The sequence below is a fragment of the Lathamus discolor genome, chromosome 20, assembly GCF_037157495.1.
Source record: "Lathamus discolor isolate bLatDis1 chromosome 20, bLatDis1.hap1, whole genome shotgun sequence".
In the NCBI taxonomy this organism is placed as follows: Eukaryota; Metazoa; Chordata; class Aves; order Psittaciformes; family Psittacidae; genus Lathamus; species Lathamus discolor.
In genome coordinates this window covers 6,054,416-6,082,202 of record NC_088903.1, presented here as the reverse complement: position 1 = coordinate 6,082,202, position 27,787 = coordinate 6,054,416, and the positions used below count along the sequence as shown (strand labels likewise).

Genomic DNA, 27,787 nt, shown 5'->3' with positions numbered 1-27,787 from the left:
CACAGTCTGACCATTCAGTTCCCAGCACCCAGCACCCAGATCTCCAGCTTCCAGTACTTAGCACCCCAAAACCAATCAAACACATCATCCAGCTCCCAGCACTTGGCACCCCAGCACCCCACACCATGCTCCCAGCACTCATCCCACAGGATACCCCCACAGGTGATATGGAATAGGGACTGCATCCTCCCACTGGGTGATGGAGAGCAGGGGCTGTGAACCCCCAGGATCATCAACCCATCTGTCAGGCACACTGGGATCACAGACAGATCCCAGACTCAGCCAGGTGACCCCGTCTCCACAAGCCACTCTGTCACACAGTGTCAAGGTCCATCAGCTGAACCCTTTGGTGGCACCATTTATTGTAGGTCCTACAAAAAAAGCAAAAATACCTAAATCTGCCTAGTTCACTGCACAAAGGGCACCTTCACTCAGCCCAAAGGCTAGGGGGGCTACACAGGCAGCTGGGAGTGTTGGGGGGGGGGGATGTCTCAGGGTGCACCCCATGGGGAAAATGAGCAGGTTTGGAACTGGGGAGTCACCTGGAAAACCCATCCCAGCTTTGTCAGGAGCTCCTCTGGGCAGATGGGGAAAACTTGATGATACGAGCCATGAATGCCTGGGTGAGAGTGCTAATGATTAATGAATTTTATTAATTAATTGATTGTATAAGGCACAAGAAGAGGATGTCCATGGTGAGTGGATATTCTGGAGGAGCCACCTTCTCAAACCTGAAAGCAAAGGTGTGAGAAAGGGCTAGGGGTCAGTGGCTGTTAAACAAAGAACTGTCAGTAATGAGATTCGTTTTGAAGGCTGGAAAATATGACAGGATGGATGGAGGGATCTGCTTATCCATCCCTGGACCAGCCCATTTCTCCTCGCTCCTTAAAATCCTTCTTCCTATCCCGCTGGTGATAACTCTGGGAAAACTGCTCTTTTCCCCTCTCCTGGCCTGTTCCTACTCATTTTTGCTGCTCATCCCCGAACGAGCATCAGGCCAACACTGACATCAAGTGGCTGTTGGGATCTCTCACACACCTGGGCCGTATCCTGCCTCTCCTTGTGCTGGGAGCAGCCTAGCGTCACCAGCATGGCCTCATCCTGCCCTGGAGAGGGGTCTGGAGCCGTGGCCAGTTGTACCTGGCTAGGTCTCCATCACCTGTCGTCACACAGGCAGGATGTAGGCAGCTGGACTCCCATCACCACCCCACTACTGTCCCCAGCTGGGCCATCACCATGTCCTACTCCTGTCCCTGCATGCCTGGCTGCACAGTCGATATCCCAGCGGGGTCGAACCAAGCACGCTGACAGCATCACCAAGCGCTGAGCATCCGCTGCATCCCTCACCCACGGGGTGCTGGTGGGGACGCCCTGGACATGGCATCCCTGTCCTTGCGGGTGGCAAGGTCATGGTGACGGGTGAGCGGTGAGGTCACGGTGGCCCTGCAACCGCTGGGGACACTTGTCCTTGACTCCCTGCGGCAGCTGTGGACTTTGTGCCGAGCACGGAAGTGGCAGCGGTGCCACGTCTGCAGGGACTGGCAGAGCCTCATGTCACCGTGAGATCTGGCTTCAGACCGCAGGTAACACCAGGGTGACATCCCCTCTGCTCAGGGTGATGCTGTGACATGGGGGTCCCAGGGGAGGATAGTGTGTTTGCCCCCCTGGTGCTGCTGCCCCATCCACAAACCTAGGGTCAGCTCCAGGAGGAAATCATGGTGTTATTCCCATTTTAAAGCAGGGGAACTGAGGCATGGTAGTACCAAATGGCTGTGCTGCCCTCCTTCCAGGGAATAAAGGCTGGAAAACCCCATTTTTCCTCCAAACCACTGGGCTCAGAGGCCCGGAAGAGTTTTGCAACACCCTATTCACCTTCATCCCCATACCCTGAGCCTGGGGCTGAGCTCAGCCAGGGAAGCTCAAAGCCCAAGATGGTGTCTGGGGAGAGGGATGGCTCTGGTGGGATATTGGCTGCAGGTGGGGCTGGGAATGGGGCAGCAGTTGAGGGTGCTCTGCAGGAACCCATCCATGGGTGGGAGAGGAGGTGGAGGTGTGCTGGGTCAGGGCTCCATGTGGCTTTAGAGAGGCTGTGAGTCTGGATCCATGCCCTGAGGGCAGCGCAGGGCTGAGCTCTCTGCTGTGTAGTGAGGTATGTCAGGTCTCTGCAGCTTCCCTTTGGGGTTTCCCTGCCCAAGCCACCATACTGCAGACCTATGACCCTCCATACTGCCAAATGGGGTGTCCGGGGATTTGGGACTGTGGAGCTGGGCATGGTTTGTGGGAGGACTCAGTGATACTGATGCTGGTTGTTTATCCCTCAAGTCCAGAAACTCACTGGGAAGGAAAAGGAGGGGAGAGCTGGGGCTGTTCCAGTACTGAAGAAGGAGGGATATTCCTGGCTGTACCCAGGAGAGAGCCCCAGTGTGTCCCCATATGCATAGGCCCAATGGTCCTTGACCTCCAACATCACCCCTTCATTCCCCCTCCAGCTCTGTGGTGGCTCTGTGGTGACCAGAAGGGTCAGGGACCTGCTGGTGGCTTGGGACAGGACTGGACAGCGACAGGTCAGTGCTGTGGGGTTGGGGCTTGGTTGCTGCTACATTGCACCCTTGGGTGTCATCATCCTGTCCTCCTAACCTTAGCATAGACAGACTGGGGAGGTGACATGTATAAGGATACAGGTCCTTTGCCCTCGGAATGAGACTTCCTGGGGATTTCCTGGCTGATGTAAGACTGGGCATGAGAAAAAACCTTGTCCTTGAGCTAAGGTGCTGCTGCAAAGAGGTTGTCCCTAAGAAGGGACTTTGCTTTAGTGTGTTTGGCCCCTTGGGGGGTCTCTTTGGATCTCTCAGGACATCAGCTCTTATGGACTGAAAGTGTGTGTCTGTATCTGCCATCAGAGGTGTGTAGGATGGGGAATGCAGGCAGGGGTGGATAGATGCTGGAGGTCTCCCATGGCAGGGAGAAGGTGTCCCCACAGCAGGAGCAGACACGTGTGCATCGCCTCAGCACCCCAACCCCAGCACAGGGCTGCCGGGAGCCTCAGGGCCACATCCAGCACCCGTCCTGACTGCACCAGCACCCAGGGAGGAGCTGGTGGTGCCACCATGTCTCAGGCAGAAGGTATGCTGAGCCGTTGGTCTGTCCTGGGGGAGGCTCAGGCTTTGCATGGGGACCCCAGCGCTGGTGTGATGATCCTAGTCAGCATCAGTCTCCATGCCATCCTGTTTAATGGCCCCATTTTTCTTGAATTTTTGATCCTAAAAGCACATTTTCCCCCAAAAACCATGATCTGGGCTGCTCCAGGAGCTCTCATGGTAACAGCTCCTGTCCCCATGTTCCCCCCAGTCTCATCACCTCCCATGGGGAGCGTGGTAGAACCTGGATGGAGCTGGGGATACAGAAAGAAGCACTGAGGAGGAGTGCAGGCAGCTGGTCCCCAAAGCATGAGAGATCCATACATGGACCACTCTGCTCCATCCCTCCCAGGAGGTGAGGAGACGTTTGAATACTGTGATGTGGTCATCAACAGCCAGGAGCAGGTTTCGGATGTGTACACGCAGCTGGAGAAGCTGGGAGAGTAAGTGGAAGTCCAACATCCCCACCACTCAGGGATGGTCCATGGCTGTCCATGTGCAGCTCTGGCTGGGATGCAGATTGGTGGGGATGGCTCCTCCATGCCTCATCCTTGCTCTGCCCCAGAGGGAAGTTTGGGATGGTGTTCCGCCTGCAGGAAAAAGCCACTGGCAAAATCCGGGCTGGGAAGTATTTCCGAACACGGACAGCGAAGGAGAAGCAGGCGGCTCGGGATGAGGTGGAGCTCATGAACCTGCTGCACCACCCGCGCCTTGTGCAGTGCCTTGCTGCCTTCCAGGGCCCCGCCGAGCTGGTGATGGTGATGGAATAGTGAGTGGGGGCACAGAGCTAAGTTTGGGGGCAGGGAGGACAGTGCTGGACTTTGCCAGGGAGAGCATGAAGGTGGGAAAAGATCCCTGCACCATGGATGGATGGGGAGCCTGCAGCCCCTGGAAATAAGGCTAGTGAGATCCTCTGCAGTGGGGCTTCTCCTTGGGGCTGGTGGCCCTCAACAGGTCCTTGTCCTCCCCCAGTGTGGCAGGTGGGGAGCTCTTTGAGCGCATTGTGGACGATGACTTTGAGCACACAGAGCCCAGCAGCGCGCAGTACCTGCGACAGATCCTGGAGGGGCTGCAGTTCATGCACGGTCAGGCCATTGTCCACCTTGACCTCAAACCTGAGAACATCGTGTGTGTCAGCCCCAGCAGCCACTGGCTCAAGATCATTGACTTCGGCTTGGCACGGAAGCTGGGTGAGAAGAATGGGGGGTCTGGGGAACCAGGGCAGGAACTGTCACCATCACAAGACCTGATCTGGCTGGGCACATCAGCAAGGAGCTTGGCAGCCTCCTGCCTGCACCTCTAGGACAGGCAACGCTATGGCACTAGATCAGGGCCCTTCCTGGTGAACATAAGATGCTCTGGAAAAACCTGCATGTCCCCAGCTCCGCTTCTGACATGGAGACCACCAAGACCCCTGTGCCTGTGGGTGCCCAGCACCTAGAGATGCTCTAGGAAAGCACCAAGACCTGCAATGGGTTCTGGAACGTGGCATCCACCCAGCATGTGTTGGTGTGTAGCTGGGCTGCCCTGGGGAGATCCCAGCTGGAAACCTGCCCCATGCATCTCCTCTGCAGCTCCAGACACCCCTGTGAAAGTGTTACACAGCACCCCTGAGTTCATGGCTCCAGAAGTGGTCGCCTTTGAGCCCGTGAGCTTCTCCACAGACATGTGGAGTGTTGGTGTCATTTGCTACATCCTGTGAGTGACCTCTTGGGAACAGCAGGTTGGGGTGGAGAGGGCTGGGCTGTCACTGATGTCCTTGTGCCACCTCTCCAGGCTGAGTGGGGAGTCCCCCTTCCAGGGGGACAATGACATGGAGACACTAAGCAACATCACAGCTGCCCAGTGGGACTTTGAGGAGGAGACCTTCTCGGAGATCTCCCAACTAGCCAAGGACTTCATCAGCCAGCTGCTGCAGAAGGACCCCCGGTAGGACCTGGGGGGATGCTAAGCTGGAGCTGGTTGGGTTTTGGGATGCCAAGGGGATGGGCAGGGGAAAGCATCATCTGTGGTCAATGGAAGGGATGCTCCATGTGGCCATGCCAGCAGATGAAGGTCCCCTTGTGACTGCCCCATGTGCCCCCAGGAACCGGCTCTCCAGCATGGGGGCCCTGCTGCACCCCTGGCTGCAGCAGCCACAGCCCTGCAGCATGAAGGCACTGCCCAAGGAGAGGATCAAGCAATTCCTGATCCATCGGAAGTGGCAGGTACCTGGAGAGCTGGTGAGGATGTGGAGATGGGGATGGATCTGGTGCTGGGGCTCAGTGCTCCTGCTCTTCTCTCCAGAAAACAGGCAAAGCCCTGCTGGCCCTCAACAGGCTGACCCTGCTGTCCCAGAGCCTGGAGAGGAAAGTCCTGGAGACTCAGGATGAGGAAGGTGATGGCCCTTGAAGTGTTATCCCCAGTGCACCCCATCAACCCATTCTCTCTGCTTTGCCATCCCCAACTGGGCTGCTTCCCTCTCCTAGTGTCACTAAACACCCAGTCATGTCCCTGCTATGGCATTTCTGCTCCAGGTCAGCTTCAGTCCCTCCATCCTCATCCCTGAGGGGCAATCTCTAATGCAGCCTTGGGATGGGCACATCCAACTTTGCAGGGCTGGGATCTGTGTGTGATCAGGTCTCTGGAATCCAGAGCTGATCCCCACAGGTGCCACATGTGTTCCTTTAGCAGAGGGTGGAGGCTGAACTCTGCCAGCTCCTCACCATTCCCTCTCTCCATCTGCCTGCAGACCTGGGCTGCAGCCCAGAGGAGGACCAAACTTCTGGATCTCAGCTCCAACGAGGTTCCAGCGTATCGGAGCTGCTGCCAGACAAAAAGGAAGAAGATGGGAGCGCTGCAGCCACAGGGGAGGCAGAGAGCAGTGTCAGTGTGGCCATGCCACCCCAGACCTAGACCACCTAGAGCTGCTGCTGAGGGAAGAGAAGGGATGAATGGGGATGAAACCTTCTCCAGCAGCTCACGATGACCTGGCCAGCCTGGGGTGGACCCAGAGCCCAGGGCTCCTCTCCCATGGGTGAGGTCTGGGGTTCCACGGTGTCCCTGTTCAGCAAGAAACTGGTGCTCCTGTCTGTATGGCCCCCTGGGCTCGAGCTGTCACAATAAAGCACTGAGAATCTCTGTACTCCCTGTGTGATCCTTTTTTTTTCTACCCAAAATCACTGGGAAGGGTAGGAAAGAGCTGCCGGAGCTGTGCTCACTCTTTGGGAGCTGGCACTGGGTTCTCCACCTACTTGGGCCATCACCCTTGTCTTCTCCAGGAGAGATGCTGGCCTTGAGGACCACTCTAGCAGCAGCCCTTGTCATCCTTTTTTTGTAGGAATCTTTCCTCATCATAAAGCAGGGCTGGCATCATGTCCCGAGCACACAGGCAGCAGGAACCAGGGTGAGCCATGGGGCCTCCAGTCTCTCCATTTCTGGGGCAACTTTGGGACCAGCAGGGTTGGAAGGGGCCCAGACCCTGCTGTGTAACCTCCAGCCCCCTCCTAAGGAGGCAGCTTGGGCAGACATCGGTGTTTAGGAGCCCCTCTCCTTTTACATGAGTTCACAGCCCTGATCCTGGGGCAGAACAACCCCAGGCACTGGTGGGTGCTGGGGGGTACCCAGCTGGAATGGAGCTTGGTCTAGGGGTCCTGGTGAATGCCAGGTTGACTGCGAACGAGCAGCGTGCCCTTGCTGCAGAGAAGCTGAATAACGCCGGGCTGTGTTTAGACAGGGTGTTGCCAGTAGGTGGAGGGAGATGACTCTTCCAGTTATTCAGCACTGGTGAGGCCATGCCTAGAGGTCTGTGTCATGTTCTGCGTTCCCAGTAAGAGACGTGGACACAGTGGAGAGAGTTCATTGAAGGATGGTGGAGGGACTGGAGCACTTCACCTACAAAGAAAGGCTGAGAGGGTTGGTATTGTTCAGCCTGGAGAAGTCTCCAGGGAAACCTTATTGTGGCCTTTCGATACTTAAAAGGGGCTTGCAAGAAAGATGAGAGACATTTTTAGCAGGGCCCTTGTGACAGGACAAAGGGTGATGGCTTGAAACTAAAGGAGGGAGATTCAGGTTGGATGCGAGGAAGAGATTCTTTACAATGAGGGTGGTAGAACACTGGCACAGGTTGTCCAGAGGGGTGGCAGCTGTCCCATCCCTGGAGCCAGGTTAATGATTGGATGTGATGATGTTAAAGGTCTTTTCCAGCCTAAATGGCTCCATGATTCCTCCAGGGTCCAACCATGGCTCTTTAACAGGTGGGTGAGATGTCTCCAGACAGAGCTCATCTGCTTCTGTTCCTCCCATGTTTTCAGCAGAAGTGGATTCTTACCTGGAACTCATTACAGCCACTAAGAAATTCAGCAGCATGGAAAATAGAAATCCAAGCTCAGCACCTCAGAAGTAAAGGAATTAAGATCTTGATACTTCCACCAAGGGAGAATCTTGGGTCGACCTTCACATCAGCCGCACAACTTCAGAGCAAGTCTTCAAGCCATCAGAAATCCTCACCAAGGAAGAAAGGAAGAGCCATCCCCTTGGGCAACCTTGAGAAAAGGTTCCCTCCCTGGTTCAGGTACCTCTAGGTCCAGCTCCTTGGAGGTATGTGAGGTGGGGTCAGCTCTCCAAGTACTGTCAAACTTCTGGAGCTTAATCCTTCAGTGCCAAGTTATCATGCTAGACTTGGGTTTATTCTGGACTGTACAATGTAGGTCTAGGAATGCTTCTTTGGATGAGCAAATGTCGCCTGGACATCTCTAACATCAAGAAAACAGTATAATTTTGTGGAGCTGTAAATCCAGGGGGGAAAACCAAAGGGTCTGATGTCCAGCTTGAGGGTTTCTCAGTGAATTGAACTTAATTAAGAAACAAACCTAAGTCTGAAGTCAACCTTAATGTAAAAACCTAATAAATTAGCCCTGGGCACATACTGAAGATGATTATTGGAACGTGGTTTCTAGCATATTTTTAAGGATCATTACAGCAGGAAGCAAGCAGCTCCCATGTCATTGGAGTTGTCAGATAAAGGCCTTCATGTACTGCAAATCAAACACCAGAAAAGTGGTGAAAAGAGAGGACTCTGATGGGGCTTCGAGCAACCTGATCTGGTGGAAGGTGTCCCTTGGGGTCCTCACAGGCTCCCTGCCCCATAGCAGAGTCTGTCCCCAGTGTGGGACCTCTGATTGAAAACCTTGGTCTTTGTACATGGTCCTGGTGACATCTGCCCTCCTGGGACTGTGCTGGGGTGACCATCCCTGTCCCTTGAAAATGAGGATGAGTGTATTAATTGCAAAATATTTAGCGAGATGCTGAAACATTTAATGAAACAAAGGGATTTTAACTGCAAAATTGAGCTTTGGAAAAGTGGAACAAATCCAAATGTGGGTGACCCCAATTTTGGTGCTTCTGAGCTGCCTGCTGCTCCCCTTTGGCCTCCCAGAGCCCCAGAGATGACAGAGAGGATACAGCATAGTGCCAAAGGGAGCTCAAGAACCCACGGCAGCTCCTGATCAGGTTGTACATCCCCTGCTTGGGATTTGGGGTTTGCAGAGGTTGACAGAACAGGTCCAGCGTGTTCCCCTGGTCTCTGCCATGCCAAGCGCCTGTCCCAGCACCTCAGCCAGTGTTGCCAAACAGGAGATGCCACAAGAGCTGGATGGATGCAGCCCCAGGGTTCTAGGAGCCCTTCTGGATCCATCCTCTACCCATCTGTCAGCACATCTATCCTGAAGTCTTTAATTTCACCAAATCTCAGTAAATCTCACCAAGTCTTACTACAATAATGTGCTTCGTGCCCCAGCAGTGGTTGGGAGCTCCAGTCATTGATGCTCTGTGCCGGCAGGCAGCCGGCAGGAGTTGCATGTGGATGGGGTGATACCAGCTGCCGCAGCCCAGACCATATGTGGTGGGTGCTCTGCTGAAGGTGATGGGTGCTGCGGCTCTCCAGGGATTGCCATCACCATGTGCTGCCTGCCCACAGCACCCTTGGGTGAGGTGGTTCTGCTCATCCACCTTTGTCATGGCCCAGCAGCACAGGAGCATCCCAGGCTGCAGGATCTGCCCGCACCGTGCCAGCCCGGCACCTGGGAGCCCCTGCCCAGGATGGGCTGCCCAGAAATGCAATGAGCTGGCTTGGCCTCAGCTCTCCCTCCTGTGGAGGCTGAAGTGGGGAACGAGGGAGCCTGACACCTCGCGGCAGCATCCCTCGCTGCAACTGTCATCCTAGAAAATGAAATGGTAGAACGAAATTTGAAAGTAAATGGGATAAAATAAATAATTGCGTAAATTAATAAGAAAAAAACAGGATAAGGAAATAAAATAACAAAATAAATAATAAACGGTTTAAAAGTAAATAAAAGAATGAAATTAAATTAATAAAGTAATATGATATAAAAAAGGTGAAGGATGAGGAAAAAATAAAAAAATAAAAATAATACAATAAAAAATAAAATAACACGAAATAAAAATGAAATAAAATAAGCTAAAATAAAAAGAATTAAATAAATGCATAAATTAAAAATAAAGCCAACTAAATGTAAAATAAAATATATAGAATGAAAGTTACATCTAAAAAATAGAATAAATAATAATGTAAGATTAAAAAATAAAATAGGAAAATAAAATGAAATTAAATGCAATAAAATAATAAACTTAATAAAATTAAAATATTAAATTAACAAATAAAATCAAACGCTAAGGTCTCAGGAGCTGACATCAGCTGGGACAGGGCAGGAGGCAGCGGGCAGCGGTGCAGCCCCGCGCTGCGGTCCGAGGGCCGGGGCCGGTTCCTGCTGCCGGGGCCGGGCCGGTGAAGCCCTGCCCGCCGGGGCGGGGTGGAGGGTGGGGGGAGGCGTTAACAGCGCGATAACGCCCCGGCGAAGTTGCAAACGGCGAAGAGCAGCCTCGGAGCTGGGCGAGGAGCAGCAGCACCCCCGAGCCCAGCCCGGCCATGGGCAATGCGGCCGGGGGCATGGAGGGGGGGCCGGGGGGGCGGGAGACCCGCGACCCCCGGCCCCCCGCCGCCCCGCCGAGCGCCGCCGCCCCGCCCTCCCGGCAGCCCATGCCCGCCGCAGCCGAGCTGGAGGAGCGCTTCGGCCGCGTCCTGGTGAGCGGGGACGGGGGGGACCCTTACAGCTGCGACAGTCCCGTTATCACAGTCAGCATCTGATTCGGTCATTACTTATTATCGCTAGGGTTAATAATAATTGTTCCTCTGTCATTCCTGGGGATGCTCGACCTGCCCCACAGCGGGGCTGCCGCTCATGGAGGGGGGATCCAGCCTGAAATATCTGGGGTGATCCCAGGTCTTCATGGCGGGAGCCGGCAGCGGCTGGGCCCGGCAGCGTAGTGCAGGCAACCGGTGCTGCGGGTGGGAAAGCCTCATCCTCATTGCTGATGCTGTTATCCCCTTGGAAAATCCACCGGCATCGCTCCCAGCCTCCCCAGCTCCGGCTGAGGGGTGAGCGACGGGCGATGCCGAAGCCGCGTTCCCATGGGATGGCAGATCGGAGCTGCAGGGGATCAGCTCCTGCCTGTTCTCCGTCCTTGAGCGAGGCAGCCGGCCGTGACCTTCGCTCCAAGCAGGCTGCGGCCCCTCCATAGGAGCCAGGACATGCTCCATCCCGTATCCCTGCCCTCCCCAAAGATGCTCCGTAGTGGAAGGTCAGGCTGGGAGCAGGGAAAAATTATGCTGCTTTACTCCCTTGATCCCCTGTTGGGAGACAGCTGCGCCAGGAGCAGCCACGGCCAAAAGCTCCACAAATACCTGTATGCCAGGATCTGCTCGGTGGGATCTTCCCAGCCCCAGGTGCTAATTATTGTGGAGCTTTATCTTGTGGTGTTTATAGGAGGATGATTTGGGGGTGGCGATTGCAGCTGGAACTGCTGCTGCTTCTCTGCCCCCAGCAGCGTCAGCGCCAGCTATGCGGGATGATGGTGAAGGGCTTTGCAGGGTGGGGATCCACATGGGAACCCCAGAATCCCAATGGAGAGAGATATCCTGTGGGATGCCCATCACTGGGGGGTGGCGGGTGCCTGAGCTGGGTGGTGGCACTGGTGGTAGCTCCCAGGTGCCACAGCGGCAGTGGCAGGAGGGCACAGGCAGTGGGGACCTTGGGGGCTTCCGCTGCTGCTGCGAGGCCTCAGAAAATGGCGCTTCCCGCCTGGCCAGATGGCAGCAGGCTGGAAAAGGGGGATGATCTGCCCCAGGACCTCAGCGCCACCTGTCCCGCCTCCTTCCCAAGGGAAAACTGCGGACACCCATGGGGCTGGGGGCTGGTAGACGGGAACTGGGTCTCTTGTGAAATCGCTGTCCCAATCTCGCTTCCTCCCAGCAGGTTCCCTTCCTCCTTCTTGCTGGTGGGGGAGGCAGCGGAACCCCCGGTGGGACGGGGGCTGGGGGATCCCTCCACTCACCCCGACCACCTTCCTTAACTCAGGATTGCGTCTTTGCACCTCCTGAGCTTGTGAGATGAATGATGGAGCATGATGTGATGGGCTAGGAATCCCTCAGTGGAGCATGACCCAGATGGAGCACATTGCCCAAGTTGCAGTGTTGCTGTGAGGGCACATTGGCGTAAACCAGTTTTGGGCTGGACATCCCAAACTGGGAGAGCTGGTAAAATAGTCAACATTGGAGCCCAGGGGAATCCAAACTGCCACCAGGAAGGGGATGGATAAACCCACCACATGCCAAGAAATGGGGAATTCAGTTTTATTCCCCCAAAACTGACTCCTTCCCAGCTAAGGCACTGTGGCAGATGCCTCTTTGGCAGAGCAACAGGAGGGCTGTCTCTGCGCCAGGTGGTTTGGGATGTGCCAAGGTGGCTGGTATTTTGGGATGGAGTGGAGGAAAGAGAACATCTTTGCTGCTGGGATGGAGATGCTCCTGCTTGGAGCAGTCAGGATTTTTCCCCCTTTTGCATGTCAAGAGGTAGCAATTGGGAATATACAAATCAAACTGTGGGTCAAGGGAGTGGTGGAGGTGAGGCTGAAAACATCTCAGAGGGTTCAGCTGGAGCGTTGGGGCTGGCGGCTGATGGGGATGGGGACTGCCTCTGGCCAGGAGGGTTTGCTGGTGGGGGCTTTGCTGCCTCTTCTCCCAGGACCTGGGGGAGAACATGGCAAACGTCACCACTGCAGATGTTTGCAGATGTTTGCAGATGTGCTGTTGGCCCCAGCGGTGGGACTGGTCACCAGAGAACCCTGGCCGCAGTGTTGGCCTCAGCTGACTGATGCTCAGCATTCCTCTGGATCCCTCCCCAGCTTGGTCCCAGCATGGTGGCCAAGTCCAGCTGGGTGCTGTGGGGTGTCCCTATGGGGGATGTGGGCTCTGGATAGGAAGGAAGCTGTTGCATGTGGCTGGATCAGGGCCTGGTTGACGGAGGAGGGTGTCCTGGTGCAGGGCTCACCTCCATGGTGCTGGATCAGGCTATCTCCAGAGGGCATCCCTGCACAGGGTGGGCAGTCAGGCAGCCAGCGGGAATGTGGGCAAGGTGGCTGGATCAGGCTGGTCTCTCCAATGTGCCAGGAGCAGCTTCTGCTTGTTCTGAAAACAGAGCTGGGAGCAGCAGCACCCACTCCCCCCCACCCCACACACACACGGCACCCCCCCCCGCCCCCCCCCCCCCCCCCCCCACTTTTCGCCACCCTCGCAGCAGGATCCAGCCATCCTCTGCTCCTCCACCGCCTTGTCCCTGCCTGGCACTTAGCAGGTTTGAACCTGGATGGATATAGGGAGTCCCTGCAGGATGAGTTGGCCCTGCAAGCATCATGCTGGGGGCCAGAAGAGCCCTAGATGAGCCTCATCCTGCTGCATGCCCAGTGCTGTGTCTTAGGAAGAGGCAGGAAGATGGGTCTGATGGCAGTTGGGGTCACTGAAGGGGATACCGTGGTATGGTTGGTGCTGTTGGCCTGAGCATGTCCCAGACCCCCTTGGATGAGAGCATTGTGCTCTGTGGCCACGAGGGGTGGAGGGAGTATCCTGGAGTGGTGTGCTCCAGTGGCCACCAGCCCAGGTACCTGATGACGTCGGACCCCTACAACCCCTAAACCACCATATCAGGATGCTCCAGTTCCTTCCCTGTGGTGGGCTGGTTGTTATCCAGTGTCTGGACTGGGATTCTCTCGCATGCCATGTGCCGTCAAGGCTTTCCACCCCTATGGATGCACATCTTCCACATGCCCCAGAAACGCTGCTCCCTGGCCTCAGCCTGGTTTTCACTCCACCCCATCAGTGTTTTACTGAGCAAACACTTCTGTGAAGGATGCTTTGAACTGTTTTTGCGTTGGGGTTTGGTGCAGAGCCCAGCTCAGCTCTACCCGCTCGCGTGTGGAACAAAGGAAGATGTCTGACACCCAAAATAGCTCCATCCCCAACCCGGCGGCTGCCCCGTGCGGGTGCTGTGACATAGAAAGGACTTCTCGTACCAGGAAATGATGAATGTGCTGGTTTGCCTTTTCCCGGTTTTAGTTTAAGGCGTAGGGTATAGCCCAGCTCTGGTCTGCAGCTGGTGTTGGCTAAGGTAGAAGGTCTCAGCCAGCAGCATCCTGGTACTGGGCATGGGTGGGATGGCACTGTGGGCTCCATGGCACTCTGTGTGTCCCAGAAGAGTTGGTGGGATACATTTGGTGGCATCTGTTCAATGATGGTGCTGCTAGGCTGGGGAAGCCCTACACCAGGGTGGGATGAGAGTGCTGGCGCCAGATGGAAGGTGCTGGATGACTGGAGGTGGGACATGGTTGCTGGCAACAAGTCCCTATGGCCCCACCATCTTTGTCCACCAAGGAGGACTAAGTCTTTCCAATGACCCCTCCAGGGTGCTCTGCTGCTGCCCTGTCCCATGTCTCCCACTCAGCCCTGCCCCACATCACCTCCCCTGCCTCACACCTCCCCTAGCGCCGGTCCCCTGCCCCACCCCCACAGCAGGAAATGAGAACTGGTTTCTTCGCGCTGCTGGGGACCACAGAGGAGCCACTTCCTCCCCCCAGCACCACGTGACTGTGCCTGTGCCCGGGCCCTGGCGGGATGCAGCCACCACCCAGTTTGTACCCAAACCATGCCACATCCTGCCGCCCAGCCCTGCCGGCAAGGAAGGGACCACAAGGCTTGGTGGCAAAGCCACCTCCATAGGGACATCCCCAGCATCCCCTTGCCCTGCCTGCATCCTTGTGGTAGGGAACCCACCAGAAGTCCTGTCTCACAGCTGGCGCTTTGTCCTGGTTTTTCCAGGTCCCACACATGGACACTAGAAGAGATGGTCCATGTGCCAAGTGCCACCATCCCCTCTCTGCTAAGGACACTCGATAGTGCCCCACTGAGGGTGCCATGAGTGCTGCCAGAGCCCTGGGTGTTTGGGAGCATGGTCCCTCTTGGCACAGCCCTGTGCCTTGATCGGACCCTCCTGGAAGGTCTTACCCACCCCAAGGGACCACAATGATGGGGCTGCACAGCAAAGGGGATGTTGGGTGCTGCTGCCACCTCATTCAGCCTGGGACCCACCCAGGATCTTAAGTCCAGCCCCGGTGGCTTTGCGAAGAGGCTATTTCTGACCCCACAGCCTAATTTCACCCTCCCTGTGCAATCCATCTCCCAGGCTCCTCTCCACCCACATCTCACAGTTTTGGCTTCCTGCAAAAGCAGCTTGACAGGTCCCTGGTGGAGGCGGGCAGTGGGGTTCCTGTTCACCACTGTGGCACCTCTCCTCTTGGACCTGCTCCTCTGCAGGCAACCAAACCCCTGTGAGATGCCTTTTTTCCTCCAAGGACATGGGTGTCCCCAGCCCCATCCTCAACCGCCTCATCAGGGCACCCCAAAACTGGTGGTTAAGAGTGACATTCAGGTTGTTAAGGGCTGCACGTTGCCTCCACGTGCCCTCCTGCCAGCTTGCCCAAGGCAAGCCTGAATTCCTGCTTTTCTCAAGGGGCTGGTCGCCAAGAAATGGGTCTTTCAGGAAATTCAGTCACCCATGACCTGAGCTGAGCTCCCGACATGGCCCATGCCATGGTGGGTGCCCCATTAAAGGTTTTGCTGCTCTCCCCATGGTGTCCCTCAAGGACCTGCTGTGTCCCCCGCGTATAGCAGGGGCAGGAGCTGCCCCGGGGCCTCGCTGTGCTGTGGAGCAGGTTTGGCAGCCGCCTCCTGCCGTTTGGAGAGCGGAAACCACGACGCATCCTGCCGGCAGGGCCCCGGGAGGTGGTGGGGGCCAGGGTTGTGCCATGGTGGCACAGAGGGACGTGCTGATGCTCCAGACCCTGCCCTGACACCAGGTTTCTAAAGGAACACTGATTTCACAAGCTGGGCTCATCATGTGCCAGTTGTGGGGGGGGGGGCTCAAGGATGCCCATCACCCTCAAGCAGAGCTTAACTCCTGGGTTCTTCAGTGTGTTCACCAGCCTGTGTCCCCATCCCTCACCCCGAGTAGCTCTGCCAGGACTGGGCTGTCTGAGGCTGGGAGCATTGGGCATCATGACACAGATGGATAGGTCCATTTTTTTCTCCTGTCCCCCACTAACACCCTCTGTCCTCCCCCCTGGGGACCCCCAGATGGGGATGTTGCTGGTGGGTCCATGTCTGGTGGCATGCTAACATCCTGGGAATGGTGGTACCCCCATCCCCTTATACCAGTGCCCTGAGGCACTGGTGTCCTCATCATTGTGCTGGTGTCCCTGCCAGTGTCCCTATCATCCCACCAGTGTCCTCACCAGCATCCCCATCATCCCACTGGTGTCCCCATCCTTCCACTGATGTCCGTATTATCCCACTGCTGAGCAAGGACACCAAGTGCTGGGCAAACAGCGGGTGCTACAGCCCCAGGAGGGCGTTTTGGGGGGTACCCCCAACCCTGACACCCATCACCCCACAGAAGTCCATGAACCTGCCCCCGGACAAGATGAAGCTGCTCAACCAGTATGACAGCGAGAAGAAGTGGGAGCTCATCTGTGACCAGGTGAGGTCTGGATGTCACAGCATCCTCCATGCCATCCCTGTCCCCCAGTGCCACTCATAGTTCCAAGCACCAACATCCATCTCCATTGGTGACTCAGTGCCTCATTAACTTGATTAAACACTGGTCAGTGCAGGGTGGGAACAGGGACACTGTGGCTGCTGTGGGATAGTGGCACGTTCCTGTGCCGCGGCTGGGTGGTTTCAGCTTCTCTCTGGGGCTCGTAGGAGCGTTTCCAGGTGAAGAACCCACCGTCTGCCTACATCCAGAAGCTGAAGAGCTACTTGGACACGGGTGGCGTAAGCAGGAAGGTGAGTGCTCAGCCTTGCACCCCTTGTCGCCACCCAGGTTGGGTGTAGGGACAGTGCCAACGGCTCTCCATGTCCCACAGTTCAAGAGGCGAGTGCAGGAGTCAACACAGGTGCTCCGGGAGCTGGAGATTTCCTTGAGGACCAACTACATTGGGTAAGAATGGAAGTGTCCTTGTTGTCACCAGCCATTGCTGCTGTCCCCAGCATCACTGGGACAGGGACAGGCATCCCCTTCTGGCTGTGGGTGTGTTACCTCATCCCACCCGTCTGGGGTGACCCTGATGGCAGGACGGGGATGCTGAAGCAGCTAGTGGTGTCGTGGGTGCTGTAGGGCCTCAACCTAAATTGGCTTTTTGGTACTCCCTGCATGCTAGAACGGACCTTGGCCCCCAGACTTTGTGCCCTGACCCCTTGTTGTGTGGTGGGTGCTGAGCCAGGGTTGCCCATGGTCTCACCACCTATGATCAGGCTGTCCTGTCTTGGTGGCAGTGGTGGCAACAGAGCCCTTGCTCTGTGTCCCCATGCAGCAGGAATGGGGGTCTGTGTGGCACCCACCTGCCTCTGAGAGACACCACCTCATGTCCCCAGGGTGTCCCACCCTTGCTGGGGTACTCTGACCAGGGGGTGGCTCTGCTGAGGTTCTGGGGAGGTAAAACGGGAGGATGAGAAGGGCTGGTGGAGCCAACTAATCCTCTGCATCCCACAGCTGGGTCCAGGAGTTCCTCAACGAGGAGAACAAGGGGCTGGATGTGCTGCTGGAATATCTTGCCTTCGCCCAGTGCTCCGTTGCGTATGTCTGGCTGCTCACCAGCTGCCCTTTCCCAAGGGCAGGATCAGACTCCCCTGGGACACAGAGTGGGGACCCTGGGGTGCTCTCCTTCATCACTGGAGTGATGGACCTATGGCTGGGGTTGAGCAGAGCATTCCCAGCATTCAAATCCCTGGGGACCCCTATTGGGGTGCCACATCTCACTGGTCCCTGTGTCCCCATGGGCCACCAGGTATGACATGGAGAGCTCCGAGAATGGCAGCCCAGGCTCTGACAAGGGCAAGGTCCTGGAGCGGTCACTGGAGGACCTGAACAAAAGCAGCTCCTCACCCCCCACTCAGGGCTCCTCCAAAGTGCGGCACCTCACTGTAAGGTAACGCGTGGTCCCGTCCTCAACTGTCCCCCCAATCCCTGTGCCGTATCCATCCCTGCTCTCTGCTTCGCTGCATCCCGGCTGCGCTGTGCTCAGAGAGGGGCTTGGCAGAGGGACGCAGGCTTGGTCCTAACAATGGGTCCCCAGGGCTGGTTTGGAGGGGACAAAGCCACATACCCAGGATAAACCCTGCTGGGAGCTGGGCTAAATCAATCCCCCAGTGGAACCATTGTGGCATGTTCTGGGAAAAACCTATGAACAAGCAAAAAATTGAGATTTTGGGGGAGCAAATTTCACCCTCCTGGTTTAAAACCAACACAAAGGAACAGGCCTGTGCCCCCATAGCTGGTCCTGGTGGCTGCTGGCTTTCGCTTGGCACCTCTCACCCCACAGCCCCCTTTAACCTGCTCTTCTCTTGCACGCTGCCTGGGGATGCACTGACGGTAGGTGATGGGGCCAGGGTGTACTGGTGGGAGAGGGACACCCCAGTGGGACCCCGATGCTGGTCACCAGCCGGTGGGGGGCCAGAGGGCACCCCACCACAGTCACATTGGGAGCCATTAACACAACACCATGGGGGTCCATCGCTGCCTGCCAGCAGCTCCAGCGGAGCCGGGGTGTACCCCTGGCCCCAGGGACAGGCCAGGAGTGACCTGGCATCCGCAGCGGGTCACGACCCTTGTCCCCAACCTGTGTCCCCAAGCCGGGGGGAGGAGACACGGGAGCCCTGTCTCTTCCTCCTGTCCTGCAGGCTCTAATGCGCCTCCAGCTGCTGCCTCTCGAACCAGCACATCCACACCCTCCTCCGCCACATCCACCCCAGCGCTCCCTGCAGTGCCCCGGGCGGTGATGGGGACAGTAGCCCCAGGCCACCTGCCAGCTTCTATCCGCTCCGGTGAGCCTCTGAGACCACCCGGCCTCCATCCCACCCCCATCACCACACCAGCCTTCAGAGGGGCAGGGATATGGGGGTCTCTCCTGTGGGGATGCAACCTCCTGGGTTCCCTGGTGTTCCCCCATCCTAGCTGTCACCCATCTATGCTCTGTCCCCACCCTGCTTTGCACTGTGCCCCCCTAACCCTGGCCACGCTCAGCTGCCCCCTTGCCTCCCAGGCTGAACCCCTCACACAGCAGGAAGGCGCTGAGGAACTCCCGCCTGGTCAGCCAGAAGGATGATGTCCATGTCTGCATCATGTGTCTCCGCGCCATCATGAACTACCAGGTGGGAGAAGGCTCCCCAAAATCTCCAACCACTGCAGGTCCATCTTCAGGGTCATGGTTTGGGATGGGACCCATTCTTCATCCCTTTGCTCTGAGATGTCCTCACATCTAGTGGGGATGTGGAGTGGGGATGTCCTGAGATCCCGGAGCATCCCTGAGTTGGGGACAGGATGCACAACCCCATTAATGCTCCTTTTCCCCAAAGTCTGGCTTCAGCCTGGTGATGAACCACCCAGCCTGTGTCAACGAGATCACCCTGAGCCTCAACAACAAGAATGCCAGGTAGGACCTGCCTGCTGTTCCCACTGGCCCATTGTCCACCCCAAAGCCCCAACCCTCTCATACGCCATGTCTCCACAGGACCAAAGCACTGGTGCTGGAGCTGCTGGCTGCTGTCTGTCTGGTCCGAGGTGGCCATGACATCATCCTGGCCGCCTTTGACAACTTCAAGGAGGTGAGTCCCCAGCAGGGACACACAGTCCCCATGCTGGCACCTGTGCTCCGGCTGAGTTTGTGCCTCAGTTTTCCTATGTATGGCAGAGCCCTGAAAATGCCCATCTTGATGCTCCAGCCTTTGGGCTTGATGTCCCAATGCCAAGTGCGTGTCCCCACGGCCACACCCCAGCTGGACTGGGTGCCAGGCAGCATTCTGCCCCGCCACCCCCTCGGGTGCCCCCCCGGCAGTGTCTCTCTGGTTCCTCAGCCCTCTGTTCTCACCCCAGGTCTGCGGGGAGAAGAACCGCTTTGAGAAGCTGATGGAGTACTTCCGAAACGAGGACACCAACATTGACTTCATGGTGAGTGGCTGGTGGGGCTGGTGCTCTGCTGTCCCCAAAGCACTGTGTACCCAAGGGTGACCAAGCCACTGTGCTGTCATGAGGGTGCCATCCCAGGGGCTGCCAAGCTGTTGTGCTGTCCCCAGGGCATTGTGTCCCCAAGGGCTGCTGAGCCACTGGTCCTTCCTCAGGTCCCCGCAGCCCCAGGGCAGCAAAACCACCATGCGTTTCCCAGAGGCACCATGTCCCCATGGGCCACAGACCCACTGTGCAGTCCCCAGGCACTATGTCCCCAAAGACAGGCTGAGAACACTGGGGCTGCTCAGCCTGGAGAAGAGAAGCTGCGTGGAGACCTCAGGGCAGCTTCCAGTGTCTGAAGGGGTCTACAAGGATGCTGGAGAGGGGCTCTTCATCAGGAACTGTAGTGATAGGACACAAGGTGATGGGTTCACACTGAAACAGGGAAAGTTTAGGTTCCCTAGGTTCACTGTGGCTGCCCCAGTGTTCAAGACCAGGTTGGACAGGGCTTGGAGCAAGCTGCTCTAGTGGAAGGTGTCCCTTCCCATGGCAGGGGATTGGAACTTTAAGGTCTCTTCCAACCCAGCCCATTCTATGATTCTATGACTGCTGTGCTGAGTGGTGCCTGTCCTGCAGGTGGCCTGCATGCAGTTCATCAACATCGTGGTACACTCGGTGGAGAACATGAACTTCCGCGTGTTCCTGCAGTACGAGTTCACCCACCTGGGGCTGGACCAGTACTTGGAGGTGGGTGATCCTGCACCACCCCGGTGCTGAGCACTGATGCCAGAGGTGGGTGGGTGCTGGGGGGGTACCACCAGCAGTGACAGTGCCATCGGCTGTCCATGGCAGAGCCTCCGTCTCACCGAGAGCGACAAGCTGCAGGTGCAGATCCAAGCCTACCTGGACAATGTCTTTGATGTGGGGGCCATGCTGGAGGACTCGGAGACCAAGACGTCTGTGCTGGAGCACATGGAAGAGCTGCAGGAGCACGTCAACCAGGTGGGATGTGGGCATGTGGGCAGGAGCTGCTGACGCAAATCCCGAGGGAGGGCTGGGGCTGGGGCTGAGCGACGTCGCCTCATCTCCCTGCAGTTGACAGAGAAGCTGCAGGATGCAGAGAACGACTCCATGGCCAAGATAGCGGAGCTGGAGAAGCAGCTGAGCCAGGCGCGGCGGGAGCTGGAGGCGCTGCGGGTGAGCACCCAGTGCTGGAGGAAGGGACGGGTGCCCAGAGGACTGGGGTTTGAGGGGTGTAGCAGGACACCAGTGATGAGCCGGGGCTTGTCACCACTGCAGGAGCAGCTGAGCCCACCGCAGCCATCCAGCCCGCCAGCCCCACAGCCCCAGGAGTGCTACCGGCTGGCACTGGAGCGGCGGCTGGTGGAGCTGGAGGAGAAGGGCTTGGTGCAGATCCTGCGTGGGCCAGACGGAGACGTCGCCATCCAAATTGTCCCCGTTGTCATAGAAACAGCAGCAGCCCCCGTGGTTACCCAAGAGGCCACCACCACCACTGGCACAGGTACGGCGGAAGGGGGACGTAGTGGCAGTCTAGAATGTCCCTTCCCAGTGGACAGGGGAAGGGTGGCAGCATTCCTCTGTGCAGGGAAACTGAGGCAGGAGTGTGGGGATGTGCCTAGGGATGAGGAGTCGCTAAGTGGCAGAGGGAACATGGTGGTGGCACCGTGTCCTGCACTGCCACCATCGCACCCACCTCTTCTTTCCATTGCAGATGCTCCAGCTCTGGATCCAGCCCCATCTCCCCCTCCAGCACCCGCCACCTCCTCGCCCCCCCCCCCACCTCCACCGCCACCTCCACTGCCGGGGGCTGGTCACAGCCCCCCGGTGCCCCCTGCACCGCCCCTGCCCACAGGCACCGGCCCCACCCCAGCCCCTCCGCTCCCAGGTACCCAAGTGCCCCCCCCGCCGCCCCCACTCCCGGGGACCCTGGAGAGGGACGTCCCCCCCCCTCCACCACTGCTCCCCCTCGGTGGGGGGGCCCTCCCAGCGGGGCTGGGTGCCCCCAGTGCTGGCAGTGGTTCAGGTGAGTGTGACCTAGCAGTGGTGGGGGTGTCACCAGGAGAGGGTTGGGAGCACCCTGGGGTGGGTTTGGTAACCGCCCCCCCCGTGACGCATCCCCCCTCCCCATCACTGTGCAGTGAAGGTGAAGAAGCCGATCCAGACCAAGTTCCGCATGCCCGTCTTCAACTGGGTGGCGCTGAAGCCGAGCCAGATTGATGGCACTGTCTTCAATGAGCTCAATGACGAGAAGGTTCTGCAGGTGAGGACATGGGGGCTCGGGGGGAGGTGGTCCAGGCACAGGCCGATGTCCAAGTACATGCTGCATCCATGCTGAGGCTGCTCCTGTGCGCCCTTGCATGCGTCCATGGTGCAATGTGGCTGCTGGAGGCTGGAGCAGCTCCTTGACACCATGGAGAGGGACAACTGGGGATCTGCCATCCTCCTGTCACCCCTTGCTCCATCCTCATCCTCACATCCTGTCTATGTCTTCTTTTGCATCTTCATCCTCTGGTCCCTTCGTCCCCTCCTCACCCCCTTGTCTTGTTGCTGTCCTTGTTTCCTTGCTCCATCCTCACCCCTTCACCTGACCTCACCCCTTTGCCCCACCTTCATTCTCTCACTCCTTTCTCCCCTGCCCTGGTCCTCTGGCGCCATCATCCCAGATGTTCTGTGCCACCCCCTGCTGAGCCCTCAGCCCTGTCTCCCCACAGGAGCTGGACATGAGTGACTTTGAAGAGCAGTTCAAGACCAAGGCACAGGGCCCTGGATTGGACATCAGTGCCCTCAAGGTGAAGGCCACACAGAAGGCTCCCAACAAGGTCACTCTCATGGAGTCCAACCGAGCCAAGAACCTGGCCATCACCCTCCGCAAGGGTGGCCGCAGCATCCAGGACATCTGCACAGCTATTGAGACGTGAGTGTCCCCCTTTGATGGGAGAAGGTCAGGAGGTGGTTGGGTGCAAGCTCAGCTATACCAAAGGGTTGGGGTGATGTGGGGTGTGCTGGGGCTGGAGGCATGATGACACCAGATACAGAGAGATAGAGGGATGCAGTGACCAGCCATGGGGATGGAGGGAAGATGGGAACCAGCCATGGGTAATGGGATTGAGGGACCAACTGCAGGGTCTGACTGCGCTGGGGGCTTCCCACCACCTGCAGGTATGACCAGCAAGCCCTGAGCCTCGACTTCCTGGAGCTGCTGCTGCGCTTCCTGCCCACTGAGTATGAGCGGACGCTCATTGGGAAGTTCGAGCAGGAGCAGCAGCCACTGGAGGAGCTCTCAGATGAGGACCAGTTCATGATCCGCTTCAGCAAGATCCCACGCCTGGCCGAGCGCATGAACGTCATGATCTTCCTGGGCAACTTCAGTGACACGGCCCAGCTGCTCATGCCTGTGGGTGCTGGGGAGGGACAGGGGGCTGTGGGTGCTGGAAGGGGCTGACACCCTCCAGCGGGGCTCACATGCTTCTCCTTCCACCCACAGCAACTCAACGCCATCATTGCTGCATCCATGTCCCTCAAGTCCTCCAGCAAACTACGCAACATCCTTGAGGTGAGGAGTTTGGGGTGCAGTGGCCCTGATGGGGGGATGCTGGGGTGGGATGGGTGCAGGCAGGGTGGCTGTAGGCACTGTGCTCCCCCTGGGGTGCCCCATCCGTGCTGGGTTGTGTCCCTGAGTTGTTGCGTCTCCACAGATTGTCCTGGCCTTTGGGAACTACATGAACAGCAGCAAGCGTGGGGCAGCCTATGGCTTCCGACTGCAGAGCCTCGATGCGGTAGGGTCAGCACAGGGACACCTGGGGAGGGAGAGACATGGGAACCTGGTGTGGGGATGGAAGGATGCAAGGACCCAGCTATAGGGGTGGAAGGACACAGGATACAGCTGTGGGGATGGAGGGATGCAGGGACCAGCTACAGGGTTTGGAGAGGCATGGGGAGCAGCTCTATGGATGCAGGGACCAGCTGTGGGGATGGAGTAATATAGGAATCTGTGGGAATGGAGGGATGAAGAGACCATCTCTACGGTTGGAGAGGCATGGGGAAAAGATAAAAGGATGGAGATACACAGCACCTAGCTGTGGGGTTTTAAGGATTCAGAGACCACATATGGAGAGATTGAGGGATGCAGAACCAGCTATGGGGATGGAAGGATGCCGAGCAGCCATGGAGATGGAGGGATGCAGAGCCAGCCATGGGGATGAAGGGATGCAGAATAAGCTATGGGGATGAAGGGGTGCAGTCTCAGCCATGCGGATGAAGGGCCACCAGAGCCTGCCTTGAGCAGGGGTGAGGTGGGGTGGTGGATGCGGATCGGGGCTGATGCTGCTCTCCCAGCTCCTGGAGATGAAGTCAACTGACCGCAAGCAGACGCTGCTGCATTATCTGGTGCGGGTGATCACGGAGAAGTACCCTGGGCTGACTGGCTTCCACACCGAGCTGCACTTCCTCGACAAGGCGGGCACAGGTAGCACCTGTGGGCACCGGGCCGGGGTTGTAGCCTGAGCACGGGGTGTCCCCAAGCCTGCCCTCACCCCGACACTGCTGCCCTCCCTGCAGTGTCCCTGGACAGTGTGCTGCAGGACGTGCGGGGCCTGCAGCAGGGCATGGAGCTCACCCGCAAGGAGTTCATGCGGCAGGATGACAGCCCAGTGCTCAAGGACTTCCTCAAGGTCAACTCGGAGGTGATGGAGAAGCTGCAGGCTGACAGCAAAACCGCCAGGGTGGGTACTGGGGGTAATGCAGGGTTGTGGGGCAGGACTGGGCCCCTCATTTCTATATGGGGACATCCAGGGTGCTCCCAACTCTGCCCCAGTAGGAGAAGTAGGAGCTGGGGGGAGGCAGAAGGGGATGGCGAGGTGGGAGATGCTGGAAGGAAGAGGTGGGCAATGCGGCACCACTGCCCAGCCCCCCAGATCAAGGTGTCTCTGCCCACAGGAGGCATATGAGTCAGCTGTGGAGTATTTTGGGGAGAACCCCAAGACCAGTCCCCCCACCACCTTCTTCCCCATGTTCATGCGATTCATCAAAGCCTACAAGGTAGGAGGGGATGGGGTTTGCCCCGTTTCTGGGCTTGGGAGGGGTCTGACCCTAGTTGGTGGCGTTCACTGATGCCATTTGGGTGAGCTGGAGATGCTGGAGCTTGGTTGGGACTGGGAGGGCTGCAGATCTGCAACAGGACTCCCCATCTCAGCACACCTTCCCTGTGTCCCTCCCAAGAAAGCAGAGCAGGACATTGAGATGTGGAAGAAACAAGAGGCTGCAGCCAAAGAGGCAGAATCTGGCTCCCCTGGCAGTGAGAACCAGCCTGAGGTGATGGTTCCCCAAGTGTCTCTGTCCTGGTGGGGTACTGGGCTCCAGCCCCATGCAGGCTGTGGGGTGGGGAGGGGCAAAGCAGGTCCTGTGGAGGGAGGGGAGGAGAAGGAGGGAAGGTGAAGGCACCCCATCCCCTTTGGGTTGCAGTGGGGGCCATGCTGTTCACCCTGCACTGTCCCCACTGCAGCTGCCCATCCAGAAAGCCAAGCGGCAGCAGATGGACATGATCGCTGAGCTGAAGAAGAAGCAGATGGTGAAGGAGCCACTTATCTATGAGGGAAAAGATGGGGCCATTGAGGATATTATTTCAGGTGAGAGATTATTTCAGGTAATAGCTAGACATCGACGCCCTGCAGCAGGGACACCCTTGGTGATGGGGGGCTGCAGGGGCCTGTCACAGCCAGGAGCTGCAGGGCCACAAAGCACCATTGTGGAAACAAACCCACCTATAGCACCTTCTCGTTGCATGCGGTGCAAGTGCTCCCTACCCTGTCTCATAGCTTTTCCTCCTCTTCTGCTTCTTCCTCTTCTCTCCTCCTCCTCGCTGTCTCTCTGGATGTCTGTGCTCAGCTCTGAAAACTGTTCCTTTCACAGCCCGGACGGGCAAGCGCTCGTCCCGGCTCTTCTGCGATGTGAGCTTCAATGAGGAAAGTCCTTTGTAGGTAATGTGGGGCAGCGGGGCTCGGTGCAGGGGCATGTGGGAGGCTGACAGGCTTGGTCACTCCCTCGGGCTTCTTATCCTGTTGTCATCTCCGGGTGTGTGACACATCAGCTGGACTCTGCCCCACACCGAAAGCCAACCCCGCGGCACTGCAGCACCAGCCTCAGCCCCGTGATACAGCGCTGCGCACCAGCGAGCCAAGGGAAAGGGCTCCAGGGGCTGGTTGGTTGTAGCTGCTGCTCCTCCCGACTTTGTGCTGCTGGTTTGGCTTCTCTTGAGCATCCTCATACCCAGACGAGTGCCTCCTGGGCAGTGATGGGTGATGGGCCCGGGGTGGGCAGGCAGAGTTCAGCCGGTCTCCGTGCTCCTCCCGGTGCAGATCTGAGGAACAACCCGTACCGGCGCGCAGACAAAGGCCGCGGCAGCTCCAAGAAACGCGCTGCGGGGCAGAGCCTGCAGGCGACGCCGGACATCCCTCTGTGAGCGGCGCCGGCGCTGCGGCGGCCAGGACCAGGGTACGACCATGGGACACCGCAGGGCACCGGGACAGCTCCTGCTCCTGGCTGCTCCAGCTTCGCGTGCCAGCTCCCACCGCATGCCCCTGGGTCTGGCGGAGGGATCCCCCGGCGCTTGCTTAGTGATACCTCTGAGCTACTCTCCTCCAGGCAGGCAGGGCTGGGGACCCTCCTGGCTATGGGCATGGAGAGGGGAGCACAGAAAGGAGCTCAGATTGTACTGGAAGGAAAAGAGGGGCTGCCCATCTCTACCCCAGAGCTGCTCCACTTCACACCTGTCTCAGGCTCAGCACTGCACTGGTGTGCTCTGCTCTTCAGCTTGCTGGTGCCTTTGATTTCCCGCTGCAGGAGGGGACAAGGGTTGGGAGCCAGGGATGCAGGGATTCCTGCACATCTCCATCTAACTCGGCCTTGCAGAGCCCTTTGAGACCCAAGTTCTCCTCCGCTGCAGAGCCAAGTGGGGAGCCTCGGCTCCAATCCAGTGAGGAGCCTGCTGAAAAGATCCCACCCTGGGCACATCCCGTGCCCTGGAGGCTGGCAGGGGTGCTATTTTACAGTGATTTTATACGTCTTCCTTTAAATTTCTCTGTGCTGTGGAGCAGAGGCTGGAATACCCACGTACAAGGTCTCACTGGGATCTGAAGGCTGTGGTGAGCAGCACTGGGCTGCTCCTCGCCGCAGGGCAGGCTCTGTAGCTACAACAATCAGCAGCAGAGGCAAGGATTTACTGTCCTCAAGTCTCTGTGAGGTGGCTTCAGCTCTGCCCATTGCCACCCACCTCTGCTGTTGGGGCTGGAGCATCCTGGAGACAACAGTGACCATGGTCCCTCGGGGAGCAGCCAGCAGCAGACAGCGGGCAGCCTCCAGCCCTTGAGCAACCACCATGACCCTGAACCGCTGCAAGGTCACTGCTGCAATGGTGCAGGAGCTGCACGAGCCTCCCATACCGCACTGGACTCAATTCCTCCCCTACCCTGCTGCTGCTGCTGAGTAACTCCAAACCATGCACTTCACAATTAACCTTTAATGCATTTACTTTGTTAAATGGCCTCGCTTGCCCCAGCTCTTAGACCAGGGTAAGGCCACACTGCAGAGCTCGAGCAGTGGCTGTTTCCTGCTGTAAGTAAGATGCTAAGCACCGGCTCGGTACCACCCGCAAGCTTGAAGGGGAGGGAAGGGAAATGAATGTGTAACTTATAAATGAGTTTAAGCCAGGAATGTAAAACATTAACTGCTCATTTGTATACATTATTTTTATATACTGAAGGCCCATTTAATCTAAAGCAGAACTGGTAATAAAACGACTCTGAGGATAAAGCACTTGTCTGTGAGAAGAGGTGAAGTTTTACATAGGGGGGATGCTAAGATGGAGGAAGAGATGGAGGGAGGGATGCAGGACCAGCTGCTCGCTGCTCCACTAACAAGGCGCCATCTCCTGTGTAAGGAGTTGCTGCCAGAAGCAGTGACCGTGCTCCTCTGAGTAATTTTAAGTGGGAGATGGTTCTGAGCTGCCCGTGACTGCAGATAGGGGTAGGAGAACTTCAAGGCTCTTCTCAACCCTGCAGCTCCTTCCCGTACTGGCCACCTCTGGGCAGGTGGGGTTGAATGGGTTAAAACATGCAGAATAAGAGTGCTACAGGAAAACAGAAGGGAAAAGCCAGTATCTGTGGCTCTGCCAAGGGGCAGCCCCACTTCTTACCACACAAGTGTCCCTAAGAAGGCTACGGTACCCCAGGCGCCAGCACAGATAAG

General features: G+C 57.5%; 2 protein-coding genes across 3 annotated transcripts; both read left to right on the top strand.

Annotated features, from left to right (window-relative positions):
- Window positions 1–1,437: 1,437 nt before the first annotated feature.
- On the top strand, window positions 1,438–6,261 carry LOC136024053 (myosin light chain kinase, smooth muscle-like). Its single transcript, XM_065699117.1, has 11 exons — window positions 1,438–1,583; window positions 2,490–2,564; window positions 2,962–3,123; window positions 3,490–3,580; window positions 3,703–3,906; window positions 4,110–4,327; window positions 4,712–4,835; window positions 4,914–5,066; window positions 5,224–5,344; window positions 5,424–5,514; window positions 5,869–6,261. Exons 3-11 carry the CDS (start codon window positions 3,108–3,110, stop codon window positions 6,030–6,032), a joined length of 1,182 nt encoding a protein of 393 aa, XP_065555189.1. The 5' UTR covers window positions 1,438–1,583; window positions 2,490–2,564; window positions 2,962–3,107; the 3' UTR covers window positions 6,033–6,261.
- A 3,732-nt stretch (window positions 6,262–9,993) lies between these two features.
- On the top strand, window positions 9,994–27,352 carry FMNL1 (formin like 1). 2 transcript variants are annotated; one of them, XM_065699251.1, is made up of 26 exons: window positions 9,994–10,218; window positions 15,977–16,060; window positions 16,285–16,368; window positions 16,449–16,522; window positions 17,075–17,158; window positions 17,370–17,510; window positions 18,624–18,732; window positions 18,937–19,013; window positions 19,092–19,185; window positions 19,454–19,528; window positions 20,162–20,272; window positions 20,378–20,527; window positions 20,621–20,722; window positions 20,825–21,047; window positions 21,258–21,569; window positions 21,685–21,806; window positions 22,258–22,460; window positions 22,706–22,940; window positions 23,031–23,099; window positions 23,242–23,322; window positions 23,882–24,011; window positions 24,104–24,267; window positions 24,482–24,583; window positions 24,764–24,856; window positions 25,047–25,170; window positions 25,900–27,352. In XM_065699251.1, exons 1-26 carry the CDS (start codon window positions 10,063–10,065, stop codon window positions 26,001–26,003), a joined length of 3,303 nt encoding a protein of 1,100 aa, XP_065555323.1. In that variant the 5' UTR covers window positions 9,994–10,062; the 3' UTR covers window positions 26,004–27,352. The 2 variants fall into 2 exon arrangements, with proteins under 2 accessions (XP_065555323.1, XP_065555324.1); XM_065699252.1 differs by lacking the exon at window positions 25,900–27,352 and adding an exon at window positions 25,430–25,893.
- The last annotated feature ends 435 nt before the right edge of the window (window positions 27,353–27,787 follow it).